We start from the raw sequence: 24,589 nt of genomic DNA, 5'->3' as shown, positions 1-24,589 counted from the left end.
TCCCACCAGCAGTGGATGAGTGTTCCCCTTCCTTCACATCCTCTCCAGCACTTGTATTCTTCTGTTTTTTTCATAGCTGCCAATCTTATGGGTGTAAGATGGTATCTCATTGTAGTTTTGATTTGCATTTCCCTGATAGCTAGAGATTTGGAACATTTTTTCATGTGCTTTCTTGCCATTTGTATTTCTTCTTCGGAGAAGTGTCTGTTTAAGTCTTTTTCCCATTTTTTAAATGGGTTGTTTATCTTTTTATTTTCAAGATATAGGAGTTCTTTATATATGCAAGTTATAAGTTTCTTATCAGATATATGGTTGCCAAATATTTTCTCCCACTGTGTGGGCTCCCTTTTTACTTTCTTGACAAACTCCTTTGAGGTGCAGAAGGCTTTAATTTTGAGGAAGTCCCATTTATCTATTAGTTCTTTTGCTGCTCGTGCTTTTGGTGAGATATTCATAAATCCATTTCCTATTACAAGGTCCTGTAGATGTTTCCCTACACTGCTTTCTAAGGTTGTTATGGTCTTGGCTCTTATATTTAGGTCTTTGATCCATCTTGAGTTGATCTTTGTATAAGGTGTGAGATGGTAATCCTCTTTCATTCTTCTACATATGGCTATCCAGTTCTCCAGACACCATTTGTTGAATAGGCCACTCTCTCCCAGTTGAGAGGGTTTGGTGGCTTTATTGAATATTATGTGGTTGTATATGTGAGGTTCTATATCAGAGCTTTCAATTCGATTCCATTGGTCTATGTGTCTCTCCTTATGCCAATACCATGCTGTTTTCACCACCGTGGCTTTATAGTATGTTTTGAAGTCAGGTAGTGTGATTCCTCCAATTTCGTTTTTCTTTTTCAGTATGTCTTTGGCTATTCGGGGTCTCTTTCCTTTCCAAATAAATTTCATAGTTAGTTTTTCTAGTTCCTTAAAGAAGGCTGCATTGATTTTTATTGGGATTGCATTGAATGTGTAGATCAGTTTTGGTAGGATAGACATCTTAATAATGTTCAGTCTTCCTATCCATGAACAAGGAATAGTCTTCCATTTATTTAGGTCTTCTTTGATTTCCTTGAACAATCTTGTATAGTTCTCGGTGTATAAGTTCTTTACATCTTTAGTTAAATTTATTCCTAAGTATTTGATTTTTTTATTTACTATTGTGAATGGTATTTGTTTCTTGATTTCCTCCTGATCTTGTTCATTATTGGTGTACAGAAATGCTACTGATTTTTGCGCATTGATCTTATAACCTGCGACTTTACTAAACTCATTTATGAGTTCTAGAATCTTCGTTGTAGATCTCTCAGGGTTTTCTATGTATAGGATCATGTCATCTGCAAATAATGAAATTTTGACTTCTTCCTTTCCAATTTGAATGCCTTTTATTTCTGGTTCTTGCCTCAGTGCTCAAGCAAGTACTTCTAAGACAATGTTAAATAGGAGCGGAGACAGTGGGCATCCTTGTCTTGTTCCTGAGTTTAGAGGGAAGGAGTCTAGGATTTCTCCATTGTAAACAATATTGGCTTTAGGTTTTTCATATATACTCTTTATCATGTTCAAAAAATTCCCTTGTATTCCAACCTTTTGGAGTGTTTTTATCAAGAAAGGGTGCTGTATTTTGTCAAATGCTTTTTCTGCATCAATAGATATAATCATGTGATTTTTTTCCTTCAATCTGTTTATATGGTGTATTACGTTGACTGATTTTCTTATGTTGAACCATCCTTGCATACCTGGGATGAATCCCACTTGGTCGTGGTGTATAATACATTTAATGTGTTGTTGAATACGATTAGCAAGTATTTTGTTAAGTATTTTTGCGTCTAGGTTCATTAGAGAAATTGGTCTGTAATTTTCCTTTCTTGTGATGTCTTTGTTTGGCTTTGGTACTAGGGTAATGTTGGCATCATAGAAGGAGTTGGGTAACGTTCTTTCTGTTTTGATGTTTTGGAATAGTTTCAGCAGGATTGGTGTCAGTTCTTTCCGGAATGTTTTGTAGAATTCACCTGTGAAGCCATCTGGCCCTGGGCTCTTCTTAGTTAGGAGATTTTTAATAACTGATTCTATCTCTCTGCTTGTGATTGGTTTGTTAAGATCATCAATTTCTTCTTTTGTCAATATGGGCTATTTATGTGTTTCTAGGAATTTGTCCATTTCCTCTAGATTGTCATTTTTGTTGGAATATAGTTTTTCAAAATATCCTCTTATGATAGTCTTTATTTCTGTGGGGTCAGTGGTGATATCGCCTTTCTCATTTCTTATTTTGTGTATTTGCATCTTCTCTCTTTTTTTCTTTGTTAGTGTTGCTAAAGGTTTGTCAATTTTGTTAATCTTCTCAAAAAACCAGCTCTTGGTCTTGTTTATCTGTTCAAGTGCTTTCTTATTTTCTATTTCATTTAGTTCTGCTCTTATCTTTGTTATTTCCTTCCTTCTTCTTCCTGTTGGGTTGCTTTGTTGTTGTTTTTCTAATTCCTTCAAATGTGCAGTTAGTTCTTCAATTTTTGCTCTTTCTTCTTTTTTGATATATGAATTTATGGCTATAAACTTCCCTCTCAGTACTGCTTTTGCTGCATCCCATAAATTTTGGTCTGTTGTGTTATCATTATCATTTGTTTCAAGGTAGTCATTGATTTCTTTTGAGATTTCCTCTTTAACCCACTGTTTTTCTAAGAGTGTGCTGTTTAATTTCCAAATCGTGGTGTGAAATCTGGGCTTCTGTCCCTTGCAAATCTCCAGCTTGACTCCACTGTGGTCAGAGATAATGTTTTGTATGATTTCAATCTTTCTGAATTCGTTCAGCCTTTCTTTGTGGCCTAGCATATGATCTATCTTGGAGAATGATCCATGTGCGCTGGAGAAAAATGTATATCCTGCTGTGTTTGGGTGTAGCGATCTATATATGTCTATTAGATCGAGCTCCTCTAATATACTATTCAGATGTTTTGTTTCTTTGGTGATTCTCTTTTGAGATGTTCTGTCCAGAGTTGATAGTGGTGTATTAAAATCCCCCACTATAATTGTAGATGTATCTATTCTTTCACTTAGTTTTTCCAGCGTTTGCCTGACGTATTTAGAGGCACCCTTGTTAGGGGCATAGATATTTATGATTGTTCGATCTTCTTGACAGATTTTCCCTTGGACTAAAATGTAGTATCCTTCTTTGTCTCTCACAATTGTTTCACATTTAAAGTCTATTTTGTCTGATATTAATATAGCTACTCCTGCCTTTTTTTGGTTATTGTTAGCTTGTATGATTGTTTTCCAGCCTTTCACTTTCAATCTCCATGCGTCTCTGGGTCTAAGATGTGTCTCTTGTAGACAGCATATGGATGGGTCATATTTCCTTATCCAATGTCCCAGTCTGAATCTTTTGATAGGTGAGTTTAATCCGTTGACATTCAGTGTTATTACTATCAAGGAATTATTTGTGTTAGCCATACTTTGATTGGATTTGTGTTTGTCATATTTTGTTTGTATATATTTTTTTGTCTTTTTTGTTGTTGTTGTTGGTCTTATACTCTCCTCCAACTTTGCCTTTCCTGTTTTTTCCTTTCTTCCTGCAGCACTCCCTTTAGAATTTCTTGAAGGGGAGGTTTCTTGTTGGTATACTCTTTCAGTTTCTGTTTGTCTGCGAATATTTTGAACTCTCCATCATATTTGAATGCTAGTTTAGCTGGATAAAGTATTCTTGGTTGGAAATTTCTTTCCTTTAGTACCTTGACTATATCATACCACTGTCTTCTTGCCTCCATGGTTTCAGAAGAGAAATCAGCACTTAATCTAATTGAGCTTCCCTTGTATGTGATGGTTTTCTTTTCTCTTGCTGCTTTTAGGATTTTCTCTTTGTCTTGAGCATTAGATAATTTGACAAGTATATGTCTTGGGGTGGGCCTGTTGGGGTTTATGACTTGTGGAGTGCGCTGTGCTTCTTGGATATGTACATCTGTCTCTTTCAGTATATTTGGGAAGTTTTCAGCCATTATTTCCTGCAACACTCTTTCTGACCCCTTTCCCTTCTCTTCACCTTCTGGAATGCCTATAATACGTATGTTTGAGCGTTTTGCATTGTCATTCAGGTCCCTAAATCCTAATTGGATTTTTTCTATCTTCTTATTGACCCCTTCTACTATCTGTTTGATTTCTGATGTACTGTCTTCCACATCACTAATTCTCTGCTCTGTCTCTTCTAGTCTGCTGGTATTTGCTGCAAGTGTATTTTTGATTTCTTGAACTGTGGTGTTCATTCCCATCATATCTGTTATGTTTTTGCGTATGTCTGCAATTTCCCCTCCAAGTGATGTCTTCATGTTGTTAACCTCTTTCATTACTGCATCAAATTTGTCGGTGATAAATGTTCTGAGATCTTTCATTACTTGTGCCAAGTTTTGCTCCCCTTCGTGATTATTGATTATTTGTTGATTGGATTCAGCCATGTTTTCCTGATTATTGGTTTGGTTTGTAGATTTTTGTTGCTTTCTGGTCATCTCTTTATTTTGACGAATTTAATCAGTTCCTTAGCTTCTTTGTCTGCTCTTGGAGGTTAATTAGTTGTTATTTTTGCATAGGTGTTATATCTTCTCTTTGTCAGATTTTTCTTCTTATTCTAGTTACTTGTTGTTGGTTAAGTTCACTTTAGAGGAAAGTATTAGTGTTGGGGAAAGGCAATTGTGTAAGCAAGGGAAAAGTGTAAAGTTGTATTGGTGATGTATGTTAACAAAGCAAGAATATGAGATCTGGAAGGATGGAGGTTAGATTCATGTAGATTGTATAGAGTTATAGCTGTAGGTAGAGTACCTTTTATGAAGTAGATGACTGAATTTGGGAGGAATATGGTATGAACTACAAAGCTATTGTTTTCATGAGAGAGGGAGAAAGAAAGGAGAGGTAATAGTTTCAAGAGTGGATAATAGACAGAAAACAGAACAAAGGTATTAGAAATTAAGAGTTAGACACTTTGTGGATCAAAGAACGGGAGGTGGGGGGTGGAATATAGGAGAGACAGTAGATGACAGTGGATATCAAGATGCAGGGGAAGGGGGATAGTGTAGGTAGCCTAAATCAGTTCACACAGAAATGAGGCAGTGGAGGATCGGAAAACCCAGCAAATGTGAGGTGTTCCCTGTAGCACCTATTGTATACTTGAATTAAAATAAAAATAAGTGGAAGATGAGGGACAAGAGGGAAAGAGAAAACCGAAAAAAAAAAAAAACTAATTATAATAAAGAAAAAAGAAAGACAAGAAGAAAGGAAGAAAGAAAAAGAGGATGGGCAAACGGTGGGGAACGGATAGGGAGAAGAGAGATACAGGTATACACGTGTCACAATTGCAACACTATCTAAAACAACAACTTCCCCCCGCTTTGCCCTAAAACCCCCCGTCTGTCTGCCCAAATGGGTCTGCAAGCACCTCCCTTCCCACAAACCCCCAATAGGCCGCCCAGGGCCCACGAACTCCCCAGTACTGCAGATGCTCCAAAAAAAAAAAAATAAATAAAATAAAATAAAGTAAAATAAATTAAAAAAAAAAAAAAAAAAAAAAGGAACAGAGACCCCTCCGCAGGCCCGGCTCCGCCCGCCGCGGAGGCTTGGACCGGCTCTGCCCGGCTCCTTACGCCGCCTCCGCCTGGCCTGGCTCCACCCGGCTCCGCTCGCTACAGCGGCCCAGCCGGCTCCCGCGTCCACCTCCCGCCACCGCGGCCTGGACCGGCCCGCCCGCCTCCGTACCTGCCGCGGCCTAACCCGGCTCCGCCTGGCTCCGCTCGCTACAGCGGCCCGGCCCAGCTCCGGCGTCCGCCTCTCGCCACCGCGGCCTGCACCGGCCCCGCCCGGCTCCGTATGCCGCTGCGGCCCGGCCCGGCCCTGCTCGGCCCCGCCCGGCCCCCACAAGTCAGTCTTTCACATTGTAATTCAAATGTATGAAAAGTGAAGTCTGACTAACAAAAATTAAGGAAAATGGATTCAGTCAGTCTTTGGGGAATTGCAGATGAAATAAAAATAGCAAATTTACCACAATAGTTAAAAGATTCATTCTTTAGAATTTTAGGCAAAGTAACTTCTATCTGCTCCCTTTTAACACATGGCTTAAGGTCTGTTACAGAATAGCCCTCTTGTTCTTTTTGTTCTGATTACCAACTAATATTGCTGCTAAAATCTCTGGTTTTCTTTTAGACTACCATTGATTTGAAATGCCTAAAAATTTAAATAAATCATGATACATTTTTGAATGGATTACTGGCACTCTATACAAATGCTGAAAATACATAAACTTAACTGGCATGGAAAGATACCCATTATTACACTTGAATCTTTAAAAAGCAGGCTGTAAAATGACATGCCTTATGATAATATTTATGAAAAAAATATATATAGACGTATATATGTTTATAGTGATAATTTTTACATCATGAGATTGTAAGTGATGTTTCTTTATTCTTTCCTGGATTTTTGATGTTTGTACAGTGGACATTTATTTATTATAACTAGGAAAAATCAATATTATTTTCAGCAAACATTATAAACAAACCTTTATCTTACTTGTAAGGGAATCATAGAAGCAATACATTGTGTCCATCCTTAATTTTAATAATAACCTCATTGTGTATATATTCTTCACGGCTCTTGTAGTTTATTTTTTAATGAGATAAATGAGAATGCTTAAAGCCTTTGTTCTAACTTTATCTTTCATTCTAAATCCTACAAGGAATCAATAATCCGAACAGGGCTATTTGCATCAATACCAAAGGCTCCCAAATCTTTTCAGTCCATGACACCCTATCTGTCCCAGTACTTTTTTCACAGTGCCTCTAAGCCAAAAGAAATACCTAACATTTCTGTTTAGTAAAAAGTTTAGGCCCAAACAACTCAAGTATTTATAACCTAGCAACTTAGCAGTCCTTTGAAAAAGCACTACACATAATATCAAGGAAAAATAATATTTTTATTTCCATTTTAATTTACCACAATTATTTAGCAATTGGCTACGTGTATCTGTTGGGAACTGCACAAGTTTTCATACCTTGGAATCAGATTGGACACTGATTTTTCGTTGTTATTGTTCCACATGATTTAATTTGGTTCTTGCTTTTCTATCCAGCTACTGCTAAAAACTCAGTGTCACAAAGACAGGATGTCATTAAAAGGATTGTATTGTGATCTAATGTTGAAACTGAACTACCTTGAGCTAGTAATTTGCACAGTAGCTGACAGATGTTGAATATCCCTGTATTTCTCTTAAAAATTAAAATATCATGGGGGCCTCAGTGAGTCTGATGAAGCATTCTCAGCTTGGAATTTGTGAGTCTACACTATGATTCCTTCAGCACTCTTGGATGTATATGCTAAATGGATACAAATGTCATTCCCTCCCCATTCCTTCTTTCCTTCCCTTAATTTTAATGCCTTCTTCCTTTTTAATATTCATATAATGTAGTAATTCAATATGTTTAAATACTTTCATTTTTATAAGCTGTTGATATTCCTGAAAACATATTGATTCAGTATTATGCCACTTAAGGAAAATAAAGCATTTTGATACAGTAAGAATTATGGAAAATTAAGCAGTCACAACAACTTGAGCATAGATTGAAATCTGATGATCTTATTGACTTGAAGTTTGCTTCTATGACTAAAGTACCATGACAACAGCCTGAATAACTGTATTTTATTCAGTTGACATCCTCCATGAGACCATGTTTTCAGATAAGTACTTGATATTTTATGATATCTAAAAATGAAAAAATAGTGACTGTACCTGCACCTTCTCCTAGGTGTTTGCCCAATTACTGTGAGCATGGTGGCGAGTGCTCCCAGTCCTGGAATACCTTCCACTGCAACTGTGCACACACTGGGTACAGGGGAGCTACTTGTCATAACTGTAAGTTGAAGACACCTGTGCATTCTTGCTTCTGTTCTCATTGCTTTTTCCCATTTCCCCTCTCATTGTAGTGTATATATGTGTCCTTGTGTGTGGATGTATTGGAATGTACAACCCTGAAGTTTAGCATCAGTTGATTTCTAGTTTATAATTTAATCCACCTCATTTCATAATGCAGTCAAGGTAGCTTATACAAACACATAATATAAAACAGAATAGAAAAGAGTAGGCTATTGATGAAGGAAACAGTGTATAGAAAAACAAAAGGTAACTAAAGATAAAAATCAAGTAAAATGTACAACACGTGCCATAACATCTTTGTTCATTTACTTGAAATGAGCGAATGTTTTGATTCTGAGCTTTCTAGAAGCCAAAATATAGATGGAGATTTGATTGGTTACCAATTTTTTTACTGTTCCTACAATTTAACAAAGATTCTCAGGACCAGCTCTGGGTGGACTGAGGCAGGGGTGGCTTATAGCTTGGGGATTCAGATATTAAGAAGAGTCTAAGTAATCCTTAAATTTTCTTGCAACCTATTTGATGAGGGTGATGAGGATGATGATGGTAAATAAAAATTATTATTTATATATAATAATATATTATATATAATTATATATTATTAATATATAAATATTATTAATCATGATAGTTAATTTTATCGAGTCCTTTCCAAATGCCAGGCACTGATCTAGTGTTTTGTAAGTGTTAACTCATTTACTTCTGATGATAGCTCTCGGACAGGTACTCTTATTGTCCATAGTTTACCCAGGAGGAAATGGAGAGATATTCATCACCTTGCCCAAATCAAGGCAGGTGAGGATGAGAATATGCGCACTCGTGCTCTAAAACCTTTCCTCTATTTAACCCACACTTCTTTTCTAATGAATTATTTTGCTGTGCTGTAAGACTCATACCATTTTGTTGTCTACAAGTTCAGTAATCAGTAAGAAGATATTATGGGAAGATAGAAATCCCCATTTTCTCTTTCCTTTTCTCCCCATATCACTCCTGACATTTCTCTCTAATACCTGTTCCTGTAACCTTGACTTAAGGCAAGTTCCTTACACTGGTCTATGGCTTTGTGCTTCTGCCAGAGTCCAGGGTAGAATCCTGGGTGCCCGGACTGGTGTCTCCACCACAGGCCCCCAGAAATCCTGCTGCAGGGCAGGGCAGGGCAGTGTGTGGTTAGGAGGCGCTCCCCATCAAACCCCTTGAGGCTTCACCCCTGCAGCCAGAGTCATTTCTCTGACATGGATTTGGAGTGCCTCCTAAGAGTTCAGGGAGGAGATTTGCTGCTGTTAAAGCCATGCTTCTCCAGTAACCAGAGGCTAGCTAGTGGAAGAACAATATAAATTCTACCATTTGTGTCTTTCATCATTCCCAGTATAGTACTTAGCTCAAAACTGAAATATATTGAATGTGCTTTAATTGCTTGAGTATTTATTTTTAATTTTGAACAACTGAATCAAAATATAATCACAGATAGCTCTGGGGGAAAATTCAAATGGTAAATAATAATAATAATTTAAAAAAAACTTTCCATCTGTGGCCCACAATTTGATCCAATAATTGGGTTAATTAATTTAGGTTCTCTAGCAAGTGATCCAAATGGAGCTGAAGGTATTTGCCAATAACCATTCTGGAATATAGGGCCAGAATGATAGAGCTAGTTATAGTAAAACTGTCATTGTCTTCAGCAGGAGGAGAGGGAGGGACAGGGATGGTCTTTAAAAAGGCTCCATTAGACAAACAATACATTAAACATCATGTTATAAAAGGTCAAACATAAAGCAAAAGGCCTCCCAAATATTCCCAACCAACATATGTCCTTCCCAATACCAGCCCTCTCCCTCCAAAGGTATGTGTGTGTCCTGCCAAGCTCTTTCAAGGCATTTGGGAATATATGTGTGTATGTGTAGAAATATATGAAAGAATCAATTTTACATGCCTACCTTACTGGCACAAAATACAAATGTGTCCAGAAAACAATCCATGTGTGTATCTCTATCTATGCAGTATATAGTTGGAACAAAATATATAGTGATTGTTTAGTGAAGAAATACATTTGTGTAAGTATCTGAAATTTCTGTAGCACTGAAGAAATTAGTTGTATTATTTCATGTCTAAACCCTCATTAAAATGATTTTCAAAATTTAAAATAGACTCAGAAAAGGATATGGAAATTGTTTCTTTCTCCTTTTACTGAATTAAAAGCTTAGTGGAGATCATTGTATATTTGACCAAGTAACAAGAAGAGGAACATCATGCACAGGGGATAAAACCTTGTACATGGCAAATATAATTAAATAATAAAAAACATGCAATTATGGATCAGAATACTGAGTGGTCGCTGGGGACATATTTCATATAAATATTTCTTCTGCTTTGAATTTCAATTATCTTTAATTCTCATTTCAAAGCATTTGAAGAAGTTTTTTTGTAAGTTATTTTAAACATTATTGCTGAGGAACTTTGTAGTCCTATATGCTTTATGAAAAAAATAATTTTGCCTTAGAGCATTTTATGTGAGAAAAGCATATAGTTACATTATTTAAAACTTCTCTATTGCATAATTATTGGATGACAGCAAATTATTTAAGGAGATGGTGATGCTAAAATGAGAAATTGCAAAATGTATGTTACAAGGTAGAGATATTACATTATAATCATATGTGTCTTAACATTTAAATACCTACCCTTTCTATCCTTGTTCCACCTAATGTAAAAAAATAAACCAATTTTTCGTTTTGACAAAGTAGTCTCATTTTCCTTTAGTGATAAAAATAATTGCAACCTCATTCTTCTTCTTCTTCTTCTTCTTCTTCTTCTTCTTCTTCTTCTTCTTCTTCAATCTATTTGTATTCATCAATATTAACAAACAAAAAAGTAAAAGGAGAATGGGTTTGTCTTTTAAAGTACTTTTATCTTTACTCCTGTTCGGTAATATATTCACTAAAGTTCAAAACTTGGAGTATTTTGTGTCCAAATTTAAACTGAAGAGACTCATTTCATTCTATTCCATTTATGATAATCCATTTTTTTACAGCTATCTATGAGCAGTCATGTGAAGCCTATAAGCACAGAGGAAATACTTCAGGGTTTTACTATATAGATTCAGATGGAAGTGGCCCCCTGGGACCATTTCTTGTATATTGCAATATGACTGGTGAGTTAATCAACTTTCATTTAATAGTTAAATTTGCATGAATGCTTTAAACACAGAAAATCAAAATGAAAAATAGTAGAAAGCTGATCTAATTTGCAACTTGATTAAAAGATGTATTGGTAGAAAATTGAACATCCACAGTTAAAAATACTTTAATGGCAATGATTAAAAAATGTTGTCATTATTTACTGTGCATGTGGTATCTGTGTAGAACATTTAGTAATAAAATGGTTCCTCTTGTGTCCTGGAATGGAAAGGATAGGCTTTATTTCTCTGAGCAGATTGATATATGTGAATGCTTTGAAAAAAATTTACGTTTTAAATGTGTATAAATATGAAGTTTATTCTTGAATCGTTTTCTTATATAAATTTACATAGGAATTAGTAGGCACAGTTCATGCTTTTAATTAAATTCAACATCAATCCACGATAAAAAAAGAAGACTCAATAAATTACAAATAGGAGGGAATTTCCTTAATTTGATAGAAGTTACCCACAAAAGAACTATGAAATACTAAAAGCTTTACCCCTGAGACCAGGGATGCCTACTGACTCCATTTCTGTTCCCTTTGTATTGGAGCTTTTAGCAATTGCAGAAGAGCAAGGGAAAGAAAGAAAAGATAAAAGTATTAGAAACGAAGAAATGAGCTTCTCATTATGCATAGATGGCTTGGTGATATATTAAGAATATCCTAAACAATCTAAATATAAGCTATTAAAATTTAGGATGATCACTGATATAAAATTAATGTAACAATTTATTTTATCTCTGGATACCAGCAATAAACAATTAGAAAATGAAATTTTACAAGATTCTATTTTCAAGTCTCAAAAAATCTGAAATATGTAGGGATACATCTAATGGAGGTACAAGGCTTCTACACAGGTAAGTATAAAAAGCTCTTGAGATAAATTAAAATCCTAAATAAATGGAAGAACATAAATTTCCATTTATTAGAAGACTTGATATTTCATACACAACGATTCTTTCCAATCAGATATTGATTCAGTGCAAACTCAAATTAAAATTCCCACAGTGATTTTGTTAGTTGGGTGTTTTGTTTTAATGAAAACTGGGATTCAGAATCTAAAATTTACAAACAAATGCAAAGGAACAAGAAGAACTAAATCTATCTTGAAAAAAAAAAGTTGTAGGACTCAACTCTACCCAATATAAAAACATACTATACAGATAGGTTAAGTAAAATAGTGTGTTAGTGTCACTAGGATAAAAAAAATAGAACAAGAAAAGAGAATAGAAAATATATGAACAGACTCACTCATAAATGGACACTTGATTTATTGCAAAGGTGGCATTGATGTGCATTGGTGCTGGGGCAATTGGATAGAAATATGACACAAAATGACTCTTGATTCCTTCATCATAAAACACAAATAATGGCTTCCAGATGACCTGTGCTGTCCAGTACATTAGCCATTTCTACAAGTACCAGTTTAAATTAAATCTAATTAAAATTAATAAATTAACGCAATTTAAACAAATTCAGACTTAAATATTTGAATTAATTAAATTAAATTCTATGTTTAGTTTCTTAGTTTCATTAGTCTCAAGTTCTCAATAGCCACCTATGGCTACCTAGTAGTGAATGTTTTGATCGACACAAATGTAGACCATTTCCATCATTGCAGAAAGTTCCCTTGGACAGCACTGTATTAGAAAGTCAAAGTTTTATGAGACAAAATAAAGCAGAAAAGGTCAATATTAAATTAAGTAAGGGATGATTGACAAGAGGATTTGCCACTTAAAATTGGACAGTCATGTAAGACCAAACTGAACAAGTGACATTTGAACTAATATTCGAAAGAACCAAAAGAGCCAGCTATCTGAATACCTGGGAAAAGAACCTTCCAGGTAGAGGGAACAGCTCTGAGACAGGAGCTGGCAAGGTGTGTGCAGGAAACAGCAACAAATTCAATTTGGCTGGAGTCTGTCAAGGAAGGGGGAGAGTAATATGAGAGCAGAAGAGAGCGGGTGGGAAGAGGGAGTCATGAAGTCAGACACTAAGGTCTTTGGTGTTTGTTTTGAATGACTGAGAAGATACTGGAGAGTTCTGAGTAGAGGTATGATGCAGTCTGACTACCTTTAATAGAATCACAATCACTTCTGTGTTGGGAAACGCCTATCCAGGAGCAGGCAGGAGAGAGACCCATCAGGAATGCAAAAATCCAGGCAAGAGCTGCTGATGGTTGTTGCACTGTAAAAGAGCAATGTAGGTCAGGGGAGGAGGTTAGATTTGCTCACTAATTATAGGTGAGGTGTGAGAAAATGAAAGGAGTGAAAATGACCCCATTTTTCTGTTTTCTGTTTGGGCAAGTGGAGTGATTGAGCTGCCATTCTTTCATAGGTGGTAGGAGAAGTTTGGGGGAAAGATCAGTTATAGACATGTTGAGTTTGAGATGTCTGTGACACATTGAAATGCAAATACTGAGGAGAGTTGAATATGGGAGCAACAGTGCTTAATGTGTATTTCTGAAAACTGCAGGGTGGTGATAAAACGTGGGTAACAGATATTTTGGAGAAATTGCTAAAGAATGTGTCTTTAGAGATTTTTAATATAGCACAGCCGGCTGGCTTCCATTTGTGCTTACAGCCATTGAGGACACTGCCCCATATAACAAAGCAACCTAAGGCGTCTTACAGTTCCCACATACTTGTCCCCTCAGTGGAGTTCCCCAGGTTGCAGAGTACAGATTCCCAGACAGCATCTCCAGAAGGTTTTGACTCAGTTGTTGAGGTAAGACTGCAGAATCAATTTATATATATAAAAAATGGTTCTCAAACTTGAGTATACAGAGTCTGCTTTACTTTGTGAGAATGAAACATAATAAGTGTGAAAAGATTTCATGGGGAAAAAAAGGAAAATGCAAATGTAAGGTGTTAATTCAAGTGTCAAAACAATTTTTCTATTTTTCTAGCCTGTGTAGGTCGGATTATGGGTATATTTTTATAAGCTGCCACTGCCTCCTTGCGAATCCACCTTCCCACAAGTGCATCCCGAAATATTCACATATACGTGCTAATAAAGTTTTATTTCTGAAAATGAGATGTCTTCTAATTTCAAAAATATCTGTAGCCTTTAAAGCTTTAAGAATTAATAATATACATATTTATTATGATTGTTATGGATAATCACTAATTCAATAATATATAAACCATATGCATTTTGTATTTTCTAAAGAGTATTAAATAAACATTTGTATCTTTATATTACATTATAAATTAATGGATCTTATTATAGCAAACGCATCCTGATAACAAGTTTTTAGAGAAATTTATAGCCACCCAAGTATCATAACAACTCTGAGAGAGCAGAAGTGAATCGACACACTGAGAAGCCATTCCATGATCCAGGAATGTGGATCATGATGAGACCAAATGGGTCATAGAGCCCAAAGGAAAATAAAATAGGACAGGAAGTACCTGGAAGCATTCAGAGGTTAAAGGTGTTTTAGCAAATATTATCAAAAATATTGATAAAAAGAAGTTTGGAAAATTTGAAGTCAGCTGCAAAGCAATGTGTTGAGGGTGAAGAGACATAACTGCTCTGGAATAAGTATTCAAACAACAGTAAACAGCCCCAATGTGAAAACTACATACCATAGTGTGAAATTTTCTTTATCGATCTGTTTTGTAAATGAAGGAACGGAGGTTCACACTGACAAATCTCTTTAGGAATCAAGCAAGAATTTAAACCTTGGTCTCTTCTCTCCCAGCTTGAAAGTTTTTTCACTGAAAAAAAAGGCTGACTTCTAGTATTGTCTCATAACCACTAACATCCTTTAGTTACACAAAATGTGCATAGCAATTGTGAAGACAAAGCTAAATGCCGAATCAATGACTTGCAGATGTGTAAATTTTTTAAAAATCTGGTTATAGTCTAGATTGGTGGTAAACAAATGATTCCACATGCATTTAAATACCTCTAAGCACTAAAAGTTAAAAGACAAACAAAAATATCTGTTTTGAATGGATAGTTTCCTAAATGAGGTTGAAGTCTAAAAGGCCTTTCTCAACAAATACTCTAAATATAATTTAAAAATAATTAGTCAAGATAATATGAATCCCAGCGGCTCTCCCTGTCGAAATGTACATGGCTGTTTGTTTCGACACTAAATTCATTGCTTTTTTGGTGACCAAGCACCTTCATGTTTAAGTTTCTAATTGTAAAGGACTTTAGTTTCAGAGGGGCGAGGGATGCAGGCTAGAGCAGTGGTTTTCAAATTTATGTAAAATGAAAATCCCATGGCCTACAGCCCTTGCCACCGCATGACCATCAAGCCCCTCAGGTTCAGTTTTTCTGACCCTGTAAGTCCAGAGAGGGTGGTTAAGGCCTCCGCGACGTTAATAAGGGTTCCACGTGATTCTGAGATAGAGCCTCCGGGGAAGGTCTGGGAGAAAGCTGGGGAGTTTAAGACCTGTGATAACATAATTACTTCTACTTTAGAAATTTCAATAGTAGAGGCCTTCTTAATAGCTATGACAAATTCAGCCTCATTTACATGCTGTTCAGGCCCAGAACTCTAGCTCTCCTTTCCTTTCACCTCTCCATGTTCTTTAACACAGCACTTCCTACCTGCTCTTCTAGCCTTTATCACATCTATCAACCTCAGCTATTAAACAGGAAGCCACACAAGCTCTGCAAAAGTACTGCTTAAACAGCATGTTTTTCCTTTACACTGTTATCATGTTAAAAAAAAAAATAACTGCTTGAGATAAATCAAGTTCTTAATTACTCAGTTGCTTTAGATTCAATTCACATTATTAGAAATCTCTTCAGGGACAGAGATAAACTCAAACTATCATTCAGTATTTTAGTGTACTTACTAAATTTTGTAGACTTTCTGCCTATTTTTTTTAAAGATTTATTTTTTATTTATCTCCCCTTTCCCCCCAATTGTCTGTTCTCTGTGTCCATCGCTGTTTGTTCTTCTGTAACCACTTCTATCCTTATCAGGCGCACGGGAATCTGTGTTTCTTTTTGTTGCGTCATCTTGTGTCAGCTCTCTATGCGTGCAGCACCATTCCTGGGCAGGCTGCACTTTCTTTTACACTGGGCAGCTCTTCTTACGGGGCGCACTCCTTGTATGTGGGGCTTCCCTACACAGGGGACACCCCTGGTGGCAGGGCACTCCTTGCGCACATCAGCACTACACGTGGGTCAGCTCCACATGGGTCAAGGAGGCCCGGGGTTTGAACTTCGGACCTCCCATGTAGTAGGTGGACACTCTATCCATTGGGCCAAGTCCAAGTCCTCCTTTCTGCCTATTTTAGCTATTTCTTCTTACTCATTTCCTTGTGCTTCCTTCCCCTGAAGGACTCTTTGAATGGATCCAAGGATAATCCCCCCCCCCCCAAAAGTATAATCATAACTCTTGTTTTATTTATAAAAATAAAAGCTAGTGAACAAGGTTTAAAGATTTTGTTTAGCTCATTATCAATGGGAATGCTGGAAAGAAGTTATAACCAGTTCAAAGGAGAATCCAGAGAATGGACATCTCTATATATTGGTTCTACTGAAATGAATGTGTAAATGGAGGCAAAATTAGCTTTTTCCTTAGTCAGGGAGGGAAGTCAATGAAAACTCTACTGGGTGGAATTTGCTTGTTAATAGACAAGAATTACTGTTGGAAGGCGACAATACCTTGCTTTCTAAGGAAAAATATTTCTGGCAACCTGGGTTAAAGGATGATTAAATCTAAATATGTTTTAGGACTTACCTTGAATTGCTCTAGAGAGATTTTAAAACTTCCTCTCCCAGATGCATCTGCTTACATTCTAAGAGTAATACAAACCCAAGGACTTGCCCCTCCTTTCTTCAGAAAAGATTTGTGACATTCCAGATCTAAAGTCCCTCTCTCTCTTTTTGGAGGGCAAAGGGGAAGATGTGCCAGCCATCCTCTATAAACTCCAAGCCTTATAAATATTGGGGTTCCTCTCAGCTCAGAACACCTCTCCAGAAAGGTAAAACAGAAAGAGAAATAGTTTCATTATCAGATAAGTATTGAACTAGAATGTGATGCATCACAGATGATCTTCAAAGAGACTGCAGAGACCTTAAAGTTGCTCACCCTTTTTGCCTGGCTAACTGCATACAACCCATAGTGTTCACCTTCTCAAGATATTTCAAAGATAGGTTTACAGTTTGGAGCCAGGAACCTCCTAGAAGTTAAGCTAATTTCTTGTCAAGAAATTGGGAAATAAGGGCAATACCCTCCTTGATTACAGCTCAAAGGGACAAAGAGATAACGTACCATTACAGGTTTTCTGAAGTAAAAAGTAAACACTAAGAGATGGAAGGGAAGAGGAAATCTCTTAAGTTCACCAGGGAGAATTTGGCCTTAATTTTTTTTTTTTTTGCCTATATATGGCACAACTCAAGCACACACAGCTCATCTGGCACTCATTGTGCTGGCCAGTGGAAAATTGGGGTGTGAGGATTCAGGCTGCTAAGATTCTCTGTGAATAAATGGTTCCTGATCCAGAGTTCTTGTGTTTTGTTACTGAGCAGGATTGGCTACCTGATGCATACAAAGGCCAATCAATGACAAGGGGGTTTCAAGGTACTTTATTCCAGAGAGGCCATATGAGAAAACAGGAGGCAAAAGCCAAGCCTCAGATCTGCTTTTACAAACTGGAGAGACTCTGAGGGCCTTAGAGTGTTCTAGTAAAGGGGTATGATAGCAAGAACAGTGGTCTGAGGTGACAAAATTTTGTGTGGAATTTTGGTTGAACATGTACAGATGGGTTGCATGTTTAGTCATAGGGCACATGTATGAAAATGACAGGCTTGACATGATGGGTGTGACTTTTAGTATTATAATAAGGTATAGATTAACCTTATTATAACTGTAGGTTAAGGTTCTGTATTACTGTGCATGTCTAGAGGGCCAATTCTGACTGAAATTGATTTTATCTAGGAGAAAACAAACACTAGGTGGGATGGCTTAGGTTTTCTCATAAATAAACATGAGGATTTTGTTAGCAGTATTGTAAGACAACTAAGTTAAAAAACAGAGTAAGTGCTAGGCACAGGACCATAAGATTACTATCCCTTTGCAGTTACAAAGGAGGGCATTTGGGTTACAGATCGGTATTCTTCTATACTTAAGATTAGTAGGCACAAGCCTTTAGTTCTCAGTTACAGTTTCTATTACTACATAGCCATATCTAGACCTAGATACAAAATATATCTAGATAAAAAAAGCTGTGGTAAGCTAACTTGTTAGCTTGCAAATACCGTAACATCTCAGTCCCTTAGAGCTTCAGACTTAACATTATTTTGCATTCCAATCAGTTATCTAGAACTGACAGATTTCTAAAATAGCTCAAAGGCAATGAAAAGCTCAAAGGCCCCATAGAAACACATTCAGATAACCCTGAGGATGTGCTGCTCTACCCTAAGCAATGCACAGCTTTCATTCGCTCATCTGTTTATTTGTTCATTCCCTCATTTCTTGAAGAAATATCTTTTTCTGCATGTTGTGCCAAGCCCTGTGCGCTATGCTTGAGCTACTGTGGTTAGCAAATTAGAAACTACCACTGTTCTCCTCAGGTGACAGACAAGAGGGGAAGACTGATAATATAAACAAAAAATTGTGTTAAAAGTTGTGATGAAGGCTCTCTTCTTTTCCAGCTGTTGTTTCTAAATAGGTGTTTGTAGAAACATCAGGCAACACATCTGTGCCTGAAAGAATGGTAAAGAGATTCTCAGTTAAGGGTGTTGAGATGGTTTCTTCATAGTAAAGCACATGAACTTTGGAACATGGTGGCTGGAGCACTTACAGACATTGCTCAAGATAAATTGTGATGATTTTATTGTCTCTGCTTTGCTCTGGGATCTAAATTTCTGAGAAGTGTGGCATCTGTGTAACTTCATGTTTTGTGGCACTTTTTATTAGGAAATAGAATTGCTTACAGAAAATATCTTATTGAAATTTTAGAATTTCTAAAGGAAATATTTCTATGCTCTGCCCTTTAATGATTGCCATGGACTGTGACATTAAATCTCCTACAGCACCTTCAGTAGTTGAGTTGTGAGCCAGTGGATGCTAAAATACAGGGGAGTCCCTCTTATTGTAAACCAAAAGTCAAAGAGACAAAGGTTTCCAGCAGGTTTCCTGTTCTGCTCTTTTTTCTCAGCCAGAGTTAAGCTTCTTCATGCATGCCACTGATTTGCCACAAGGAATGGCAAACAGTTTTGCTGAACAATGAAAGTGGAGCCTAAGGGAAGCCAGGCTGGCAGATTTGCCTGGCTAATCACTGCTAATTTCTAAGAGCCAAGATTAAACTTGCTAAAATTAGTGAATTTCAGATTTATGCTATTGCTTAGTCCTGTTCCTTCATTTTCCAAACTTGGAAATGGCTCAGATTTTGCCTGACTTTCCTGTGGGCACAAATCTGCAATCCAGATCTTCTATGGCTGCTACACTGTGCTGCTATCTGGCTCTCCATAATTAATATCATAGGCTAATATATCATGTCGTCTTTGAGGAAAACATTTCACTAACAAAACTCTGTGGTGGTCTAACATGAAGAGAAAAAAAAATAACAGCTATTGTTTCACATTGAAAGAACTATCCACACATCAATGGAGGATAAAGCTGTCAGGTTTGTCTCCGGCCCATTTAGAGGTCTCTTGATTCAAAGCTTTACACAACTGAGAGAGGGTAGGGAATGATATTTCTCAAAGTATACCTGCTTATATTGTTTTGGTTGTTGCTCCATGTGAATGTATTATCTAATAAGAAAACAAAGCACTCATACTACTGTTTTCCTCCAAATTAAAATATTCCTCTGTAATACAGGAGAGTTATGGGGCTTATCAGCATATATGTAGCATACTTCTGACAACTTCCATCTGTTTTTTACCGACTAAACCAGGGGTCTATTGATTATTCTGTTCTATCTAGATCACACACTGTTAAAGTAGAAAGAAATCTTGCTGGGGAAGTTGAAGGATAGTTACAGTGGGATTTCTTTTTTCTTTTTAATAAAATTTTATTAAAGTATATCATTCCTACATAAGCATACATAAACAATACTTGTATAGTAAAATTTGTGAATTTATAAAACATACATGCATGTCATCATACAGGGCTCCCGTACATCACCCCACAACCAACCTCTTGCATTGTTGTGCAACTTTTGTTACAAACTATGAAATAGCATCATCAAAATATTACTATAAACAGGCAGAGGATCAATAAAGAAATAGAGAGCTTGGATAATATGATAAATGGACTAAACCTATTAGACATATGCAGAACGTTGCACCCCTAAGCAGCAGGATGTACATTCTTTTCAAATGCTCATGGATCTTTCTCCATGGTAGAAATTATGTTGGGTCACAAAATAAATCTCAATAAATTCAATAAGATCAAAATTATACAAAGGACTTTCTTTGATCATAATAGAATAAAGTTGGCGGTGGACTTGGCCCAGTGGTTTGGGCATCCGTCTACCACATGGGAGGTCTGCAATTCAAACCCTGGGCCTCCTTGACCCATGTGGAGCTGGCCCATGCGCAGTGCTGATGTGTGCAAGGAGTGCCGTGCCATGCAGGGGTGTCCCCTGTATAGGGGAGCCCCACGCACAAGGAGTGCGCCCCATAAGGAGAGCCGCCCAGTGTGAAAGAAAGTGCAGCCTGCCCAGGAATGGTGCCGCACAATGGAAAGCTGACACAGCAAGAGGACGCAGCAAAAAGAAACACAGATTCCTGTGCTGCGGACAAAGAAGACGCAGCAAACAGACACAGAGAACAGACAACCGGGGTGGGGGGTGGGGGGTGGAGGGGAGAGAAATAAATAAATAAATAAATTTTTTAAAAGTAATAATAATAGAATAAAGTCGGAAATCAACAAGAGATGGAAAAAGGGAAAATACATAAATATATGGAGATTAAACAACACATTCTTAAATAATCAGGGGCTTGAAGAAATTTTAAGAGAAGTCAATAAATATCTTGAGATGAATGAGATCAAGAACACAATTTACCAAAACCTGTGGATTACCGTGAAGGCAGAGGGAAATGTATAGCCCTCAATGTTCACATTAAAAAGAAGAGTGAAAATTAATGACCTAACCACACAGCTGGAGGAACTAGAAAAAGAACAGCAAGCTAATCCCAGAGCAAGTAGAAGGAATGAAATAACAAAGATCAGACCAGAAATAAGTGAAATTGAGAACAAAAAAAAAAAACAACAGAGATTTAAAAAAACTAAAAGTTGGTTTTTCGAGATTAACAAAATTGAAAAACACTTAGCTAGACTGACAAAGAAAGAAAAGAGAGAAGATGCAAATAAATGAAATAAAAAATAAAATCAGGGATATTACTACAGACCCCACAGAAATAAAAGAGATCATAAGAGGGTACTATGAAAACTGTATGCCAAAAAACTAGACAATGTAGTCAAAATGGAAAAATTCCTAGGAATGTACAAACAACCTACATTGACTCTAGAAGAAATAGAAGACCTCAACAAACCAATCACAAGTAAAGAGATTGAAAGAGTCATCAGACAACTCCCCAAAATGAAAAACCCAGGACTAGAAGATTTCATAGCCTTACATCTTACTCAAGCTCTTCCAAAAAACTAGACAAGAAGGAATGCTACCAAACTCATTCTATAAAGCCAATGTTACCCTGATACCAAAGCCAGATAAAGGTATTACAAAAAAAGAGAATTACAGAACTATTTCCCTAATTACTACGTATGCAAAAATCCTCAACAAATACATGCTAATCAAATCCAACAACACATTAAAAGAATTATTCATCATGGTCAAGAGGGTTTTATACCAGGCATGCAAGTGTGGTTCAACACAAGAAAATCAATCAATACAATATATTATGTTAATAAATCAAAGAACAAAAACCATGTGATCCTATCAATTGATGCAGAAAAGGCATTTAACAAAATACAACATCATTTCTTGATAAAATTACTACAAAAGGTAGGAATTGAAGGAAACTTTTTCAACATGATAAAGGCCATATGTGAAAATCCCACTGCTAAGATTGTACTCATGGTGAAAAACTGAAAGCTTTCTCCTGAGATCAGGAACAATACAAGGATGCCCACTGTCACCACTGTTGTTCAATATAGTGCTAGAGACTCTAGCTAAAGCAATCAGGTAAGAAAAAGAAATTAAAGGCATCCAAATCAGAAAGGAAAAAGTGAAATATTTGGTATTCACAGATGATATGACTCTATACCTAGAAAGTCCCCCAAAATCTACAACAAAGCTGCTAGAGCTAATAAGTGATTTCAATAGAGTGTTAGGATACAAGATCAATGCGCAAGTATCAGTAGTGTTTCTATACACTATTAATATGCAGTCTAAGGAGGAATTCAGGAAAATAATTCTATTTACAGTAGGTACTAAAAGAATCAAATATTTATGAATAAACTTAACCAAGGATGTAAAGCACTTGTATTTAGAAAACCACAATGCATTGCTAAAGGAAATTTTAAAAGACCTAGATAATTGGAAGAATATTCCATGTTCATGGATTGGAAGACTAAATATCATTAAGATGTCAATTCTACCAAAATTGATATACAGATTTAATGCAAACCCAATAAAGATTCTACCAGCATTTTTGAAACAAATGGAAAACACAGTTATCAAATTTATTTGGAATGGTAAGGGGTCCCAAATAGCCAGAAACATCCTAAGTGAAGTTGCAAGACTCTCATTTCCAGACTTTAAATCATATTACCTAGATACAGTGGTAAACACAGCATGGCACCATCCTAAAGAAAGACATATATACCAATGTGATTCAATTTATGGTTCAGAAACAGACCCTCACATCTATGGCCAAGTGATTTTTGACAAGCCTGTCAAACACACCCAGCTGGGGCAGAGCAGTATATTCAATAAATGGTGCTGGAGAACTGGATATCCATATCCGAAAGAAAGAAAGAGGACCCCTATCTCACACCTTACCCAAAAATTAACTTAAATGGATCAAAAACCTAAATATAAAAACAAGAACCATAAAGCTCCTTAAAGAAAATGTAGGTAAACATCTTCAAGACCTGGTGCCAGATGGTTCATTCTTAAGCCTTACACCAAACTCAAGAATGACAAAAGAAAACATGTTTAATGGGACCTCCTCAATCTTAAACACTTTTGTGATACAAAGGACTTCATTAAGAAGGTGAAAAGGCAGCCCACTCAATGGGAGAAAATATTTGGAAACCATATATCCAAAAACGTTTGATTTCCATTATAAAGAGATCATCCAACTCATCAAAAAGTGAGCAAGCAATCCAATTTAAAAATGGGCAGAAGATTTAAATAGACATTTCTCAAAAGAGGAAATACAAATGGCCAAAAAGCACATGAAAAAAAGTCCCATTTTCACTAGCTATTAGGGAAATGAAAATCAAAACAACAATGAGATATAATCTCACACTTATAGAATGGGCATTATTTAAAAAAAACAAAGAGAAAACAATAAGTGCTGGAGAGGATGTGGAAAAGTAGGATCATTCTTTCCTTCACTGTTGGTGGAATTGTAAAATGGCACAGCCTCTGTGGAAGACAGGTTGGCTGCTCAAGAAGCTAAATATAGAACTACCATATGATCCAGCAATTCATCTACTAGGAATATATCCAGAAGAACTGAAAACGTGATATGAATAGACATTTGCACACCAATGTTCATAATGGCATTATTCACAATTGCTGAAAGATGGAAACAATCTAAGTGTCCATCAACCAGTAAAAGGATAAACAAAATATGGTATATACATATGATGGAATACTATGCTGCAGTAAGAAGAAATGAAACTGAGATGCATGTGATAACATGGATGTATCTAGAAGACATGCTAAGTGAAATAAACCAGACACAAAAGGACAAATATTGCATGGTCACAATAATATGAACTAAATATGAAGAATTAACACATGGGGTTAAAACCTAGAATATAAGTTATTAGGAGATAAGAGAAGGGCAGTGAAGGTGTACTGTGCTTAATGTATGGAGAACTTTTAATTAACTTGACTGTAAAAGTGTGAAAATGGATAGAGTTGATGGTAACACATTATAGTGAGTATCAGCTGGTTTATAAATTGGTTTGCAGATGAAAAAGGTAGTCTGGGGATGTAAATGTCAATTGAAAGAAGGGGATAATCTAGGGACTGAATAAAACAGTGAGCTCAGAGTTGTATGAAAATTGTGGTTAATGATACAAATGCAAGAAAGTCTTTCCATGAACTAGAATGGATGTACATCACTATTTTAGGGTGGTGGGAAAGTGGAGAAACATGGGAAAAATACAATTAATGCAACGTATGGATTATAATTAATAGCAATACTGTAATATTCTTGCATCAATGCCAGTGATGTACTGTGTTAATAGGAGGTAATGGGAAAAATATGCCAAATGTATGCTATGGACCATAGTTGATTATAATAGTCTGGTGACATTATCTCATAATCTGTAACAAATGTTCCACATGATGTGGTGTGTTGGTGAAGGGTTGTTGTATGGGAATTCTACACATGAGGG

General features: G+C 36.4%; 1 protein-coding gene across 1 annotated transcript in view; it reads left to right on the top strand.

Annotated features, from left to right (window-relative positions):
- The window catches only part of CNTNAP4 (contactin associated protein family member 4), a 299,921-nt gene that overhangs the window by 212,492 nt on the left and 62,840 nt on the right, over window positions 1-24,589 (top strand). Inside the window, exons 11-12 of the mRNA XM_058279681.1 lie at window positions 7,766-7,872; window positions 10,922-11,041. Of these exons, the coding sequence (XP_058135664.1) occupies window positions 7,766-7,872; window positions 10,922-11,041 (227 nt within the window). The remainder of the gene's footprint in view (window positions 1-7,765; window positions 7,873-10,921; window positions 11,042-24,589) is intronic.

The sequence above is a fragment of the Dasypus novemcinctus genome, chromosome 18 (assembly GCF_030445035.2).
Source record: "Dasypus novemcinctus isolate mDasNov1 chromosome 18, mDasNov1.1.hap2, whole genome shotgun sequence".
Lineage (NCBI taxonomy): Eukaryota > Metazoa > Chordata > Mammalia > Cingulata > Dasypodidae > Dasypus > Dasypus novemcinctus.
The sequence above is the reverse complement of the archived record's forward strand: the minus strand, read 5'-3'. Positions and strand labels throughout refer to the sequence as shown.